Source organism: Calonectris borealis, chromosome 21, assembly GCF_964195595.1.
Source record: "Calonectris borealis chromosome 21, bCalBor7.hap1.2, whole genome shotgun sequence".
Lineage (NCBI taxonomy): Eukaryota > Metazoa > Chordata > Aves > Procellariiformes > Procellariidae > Calonectris > Calonectris borealis.
This window is the reverse complement of record NC_134332.1, coordinates 2,010,268-2,015,586: the sequence shown is the minus strand read 5'-3', so window position 1 is coordinate 2,015,586 and position 5,319 is coordinate 2,010,268. Positions and strand designations below refer to the sequence as shown.

The 5,319-nt window shown below is 66.1% G+C and overlaps 1 protein-coding gene across 1 annotated transcript; it reads right to left on the bottom strand.

Moving 5' to 3' along the window:
• Positions 1-1,384, bottom strand: IER5L (immediate early response 5 like). Its single transcript, XM_075170294.1, has one exon. The coding sequence runs from the start codon at positions 1,220-1,222 to the stop codon at positions 224-226; it is 999 nt and encodes a 332-aa protein (XP_075026395.1). The 5' UTR covers positions 1,223-1,384; the 3' UTR covers positions 1-223.
• Positions 1,385-5,319: the final 3,935 nt, after the last annotated feature.

The following is a 5,319-nucleotide window of genomic DNA, read 5'->3' as shown; positions in this document are numbered from 1 at the left end:
TTAGATTTTTTTTTCTTTATTGTACAATTTATAAAACACTAGCGTGGCTCTGCCCTCCCACCTCCCCTGCGCACCCCTCGACACCCCCCAACCCCCCCTCCCCTCTCCCCACCCCCCCCCGCCTTTGTTTCAGGGTCCCCCCCACTCCGAAGCCGCTGTCCCTCGGATCGCACCCCCGTTTTGCAAACCCCCCCCCCCCGCCCCGTTTGCTCCCCGCTCCTCTCTAAAACGCGACGATGGCCCGAGTCCAGGCTCCCAGGCTCGCCAGCGCCTGCTTGCTGCACAGCTGCCCGTTGAGGGGCTGCTCCGAGTCCGCCTGCTGCCGGCTCACCAGCCCCGTGAAACCGGAGCCGAAGATGGAGATCAAGTTGGAGATGTTGGAAGAGTCCTGGGGGTGCTCGGCGCTGTACTCCTCGAAACGGGCGCGTTTGGTGCACGGGGCGAAGGGGGGGCCGCCCGCCACCCCGCCTCCCCCCGGCTCCCCTTCCTCCACCCCCTCCTCTTCCTCCTCCTGCCCCGGGTAATACTTGCGCTTGGTGCCCGGCGTGGGCGGCGGGGAGGCGAGCCCCGGTGCCGGCTGGCAGCAGCAGGGGCACTGCGAGCAGCAGTCCTGGTGCAAGTACCCGTTCTCCACCGTGGTCACGACGTGAGTGTCCAAATCCAGCACCGTGGTGCGGCTGCTACAGTGCGGCGCCCCGCCGCTCCCGAAGTCACAGCCGGCGGCGTAGAGCAGCCCCGCGGGCGCGCTGCTGCCGCCGCCGCCGCCGCCGGGACCGGCGCTGCCGGCGGCCCGGTAGAAGCCCGGGGACGAGTCTCTGCAGGGCGCTCGCTGCAGCTCCGGGGGCGCCGCGCACACCGGCACCTCCAGCAGCTCCGCACCGCCCCGCGCCGCCGCGCAGCTCCGCGCCTCGCGGTCCTGCGTGTCGGCGGGCAGCGGGAGCGCCGCCAGCTCCGGCGGGGCGGCGGCGGCGGGCGGCGGGCAGGCGGGCATGGCGAGGAGCGGGGCGCCGTCGGGGTAGTGCTGCTGGCGGCGGTAGAGCTCGGCGTAGCGCTCGCTCAGGTAGAGCTGCCGGGCGTTGCGGAGCACATAGGAGACGAGCAGGTTCTTGTGGAGCTTGATGCCGCCTCGCTGCGTGCGGGAGCTGTGGATCTTCCGCAGGGAAATACTGATCAAACTCTGCGCATCGAGGGTGCACTCCATCCTCCTCCGGCCCCTCAGCATCTGCTCTCGCCACCCGCGCAGCCAGGCACCCCGGGCCGCATCCACACGGCAGCCGGGAGGGTGCGGAGGGTCGCAAAAAAGGAGGATAAAGAGGCGGGGGGGGGGAGGGAAATAGAAGGGGGGGGAAGGGGAAGGGGGGGGAGAGAGCCTGAGGTCGCTGGAGAGGGGGGGGAAATAGAGAGGGGTGTCTTCAGGGGGCGGCCAGCGGCGGGAGCAGAGCGGGCATCGCCGTGCGCGCCGGTGGCTCCCGCTGCTGCTGCTGCCGCCGCCGCCGCGCTCCGTGCAGGCACGGCGCGTGCAGCCAGCGCCACCAGCGCCGCGCGCGCCCCCGCCCTCCCCGCGCGCCGCCCCCGCCCGCCCTCCGCGCGCGCGCGCCTGCCCCGCCCCCTCCCTCTCCCTCCCTCCCTCCACACCCCCCCCCCCGCCGGCCGGTACCTGTCGCGCAGCGGCACTGAGCGCCCGCCCGCCCAGCCCCCGCCTTTTATAGCACCGCGCCGGCCACACCCCGCCCCCCCGGCGCGCGCGGCCAACGGGGCGGCGGCGGGCGGCCTGACGGGCGGGCGCGGCGGCCAATAGGGGCGAGGCGGGCCCCTCGCGCCGTTCAAACGCTGACAGGCGCGGCGCGGCCAGGGAGGGCAGCGGGGGCCCGGCGGGCAGCACCGGGCTGTACCGGGCAGCACCGGGCAGCGGGTGCCCGCCGGAGCGGCGGCGGCGGGGCCGGGGCGCCGCCTCCCTGCGCCGCTCCCCTCACACAGGTGAGCGGGGGGCGGCTCCCGCCCCGGTGGGCGGCCCCGAGCAGCCGCGAGGGCGGGGGCGCTCCCCGGGGACGCGGCACGGGCCGCCCCGCCCCGCTCCCTGGGGGCACCGGGCCCCCTGCACCCCTCTCACAGTGACACCCCAGCGCACTGCCGACCCCCAGCACTCTGGGTGGTACCGGCACCCCCACAGCACCCTTGGGAGCCCCCTCCCCGGGCGTGCTGGAGGGCTGCCCCCCTCCTGGCTGGACGCAGCCCCTTGCCCCCCCCTCTGCAGACCCCGGTGCACCCCCCTCCGCTTGGAGCTGCCCCAGCCCTGCGGTGTTAAAGGTTAGGAAGGGCTGGCGGCACCTCAGCACTGCTGGTTCCCCCCATGGCCCGACAGCGAGCAGCCCCCCGGCAGGGACACCCCCTTCTCCCGCCTTGCAAGCACTCACCTTCACCCCACGCTTTGCGGAGAGGAGTCAGATGTTTCCCCCATGTGGGAGCAGGACCGTGCTTCAGTCACTGCTCAGAAAGTGCCCCAATCACACCAGTTTTTCCTTCCTTAAGTGGGAGCAGGACCATGCACGGGTTGTTGCTAATTAACGGCTCCCATCCCACCTCGTTGCACACCTTGAATCTGCAGGGTAGCAGGGCCCCCTGCTCCAAAGAGGGTCCACAGGGTGCGTGTGATGGGGAGGGGGGGCAGGTCTGGGCAGGCCCTTGTGGGGTGTATGGGGTTAGGGGTGTTGAGGGGCTAAGGGGGTGCAGGGGCTTGGGCCTGCCCCACATGCTGGCTGCTCAAAGGACCTGGCCGCTGAGGGACCCAGTCATCTGCCCCGGGGAGCAGCCGTACTTGGGGAAGCTGCTGCCGCCGCAGAGGAGCAACCCTTGGCCAGCAGGTAAGAGCTGGGGTTGGGCGTGCAACTGCGGGAGTCTTGGGGAAGGGGCTGCAGTGCTTTGGTGGGAGAAGGGGCTGTGAGCTGGGGAGCCTGGGAGGGACCGCAGTGCTGGGGCAACGGGAGCTGCAGAGCTGCTTCGGAAACAGCATCTTCTGTAGAAAGTGGAAGGTAGGAGAGAGGAGGGGTTTCCCCACTGACTGCGGAGGTTCCCCACTGACTGCGGAGGTTCCCCATGCTGGGTGCCTGCTTTGGGGCATGTGCTGGCATGCATACCTCAGCGGTGACTATGGGCAGCCTCATGTCTGCAGGTTGTGGAGAGCCCACCGGATAGCAAACCTCTGAAGTCCTCACGCCTGCCAGTGCAGCCCAACCTCCAAACCACAGGGCAGTCACGCATGGTGGTCACTGGGCTCGTCGGCTTTGAGGGCACCATGCAAAGCCCGAGGCTGTGGGGGCATGCTCGGAGGGCTGGGGGCTTTGCTTGCTTCCTGGTCTGGCTGGACTCCATTGGCTCAGCTCACTCATGTCCTCCACCCAAGGGAATGGGAGCAGACCCAGTGTCACAGAGGTTTTTCTCCTGTGGAAGGGCCCTTGGGACAGCAGCTGGGTCGGGGCAGCTCGTTGCCCCCTGAGTGGCAGCTGGCCAAGCCCTCCTTGCTTGTGCAACCTTGCTTGTCGAGCAAGTTCTCCACAAGCTGCCCTCAGCCATGCAAACCGGGGTGAATGACACTCTGTGCATTCCCAAGCTCTTGTAGGATGCTCTTGACCCCCTTTCCTTGTCTGTAACGTGGAAAATAATCACAATTCTGTCCAGAGGATGGCTGTAGCTCAAGGTGGTGGGTATGGGCAGCACCTGAGGTGCAGGATTGCGCCGCCTCCCTCCTCTCCTCCATCGGTCTCTCTCCCTTGCAACCCTTCCTGGCTGCAGGTCAGCTTTTCCAAGGTTGTGGCTGCGCTGCAGCTGGAGATCTGGGAGGTGATACCCGGAGCTCATCTGTGCAGATAATAAGGGGTGCATCAGGGCTGCACATTGCACAAACCAGTGCTGAGCTTTGGGTGCTTTGGTGGCTGGAGCCAGGCCTCGCTCCCGCTCAGCGAGATCAAAGGCTCTGCCCTCGCGTTGGTGTTGGTGCTCATGGACTAAGCCCCAGCTGTGGCTCTGCAGTGTTTTCTGTGGCCTCCTGGGCACCGGGGAACCAGGGCAGCGAGCGCTGCTGCTGCCAGCCCGTGCCACATCTTCCACCTAGCCAGTGCAGGCAGCGATTGCCTCTCTTGCTCAGCTGGCATTTGCGGCTCTCTGGCCCATCTCCAGCTGTAAAACTCCAGCCTAGGTGGTCCAGGCTAAGAGCCCGAATTGCCCGTCAGCCGGCTGCTACAGGGTGGCTTGGGAAGTGCGGACAGTGCCAGCCGCAAAGCATCGCCCTGGCAGACATCATCCGCCCCGAGCTCCTGCTCACCATCCCGCCTGGGCTCGGACTTGCAGCGTGGCCTCGGGACACTGCCCAGCGCCCGCCCTCTGCTCTTTAATCATCGCGTGGCCCCGCTGGCCGTGGGTTGTGGCTTTAACTGAAGGGTCAGGTGGACTTTGCAGGGCCCTGGAGGGGAGGTGCAGAGGGCCTTGCAGAGGGTGGTGCATCCTCGGGGCTGTTCGGGCATCGTGGGGCAACCCTGATGCGGGAGATGCTGCCGTCTGGCTGTCAGAGAAGTGCCCTCTGCTGTAGCTGCCTGAGAAGCTTCGTGGCACCAGGAAAACCCAAGAGCACAGCAGGACCCTCTAGGAGATAAAGATGGAATTAAAACTTTAATCTTATTTAGACTCTGGGTAATTAATATAAAGGCTATAAAACATGGGCCTGATCCTCTTGCTGACTGCTGGGCGCTGCGTTGTGGCTGGCAAGGCCGGCGGCGGCTGCAGGCTGCCTCTCCTCCCCGGCTGGCTCTCCTGGCGGGTGCGAGTGTTTTGTTTGCAGACATGGTGGCTTTAATCCTGGAGCCGGGATGGTCTGTGTGCTGCAAAAGCTGTGCTGCTTCAGTTTGGCCTGTGGACTCTGAAATCTCCTGGAGACAGGAATCTGGCTGATACCTGTCTTGGCACATGACTGTAAGCTCTGCTTTTCTAAAAGAGGATAACCACTCCTGTCCATTTTCTGGCTCTGCAGCAGCAAGCTGGGACAGGATGGGTTGGTTTGGTGCTTGCCTTTCCCAGGAAAATCTCTGTGTCCTCTCCAGCATCCCTATTCCTTGGTCTCCGCTGGGGTTGGTGTGCCCTTCCCATGGGAAAGGGCCCTAAGGACCCTGCTGCTGTAGGGGACGTTTGGTCTGAAACCATCTCGGTTAAATGTAATTGCAGCTTTTAACTGTCCATTAAATGGCGAGTACCATTACTTCCCCAAAGGAAAGGAGGATGGGCCCAGGATTTGCTGTCTGGAGGGTTATAGCTGCACGTTTCCCTGCGTAC

Excerpts from the sequence above, each read along its gene's own strand:
- IER5L (XM_075170294.1), bottom strand. The coding sequence starts at position 1,222 with ATGCTGAGGGGCCGGAGGAGGATGGAGTGCACCCTCGATGCGCAGAGT.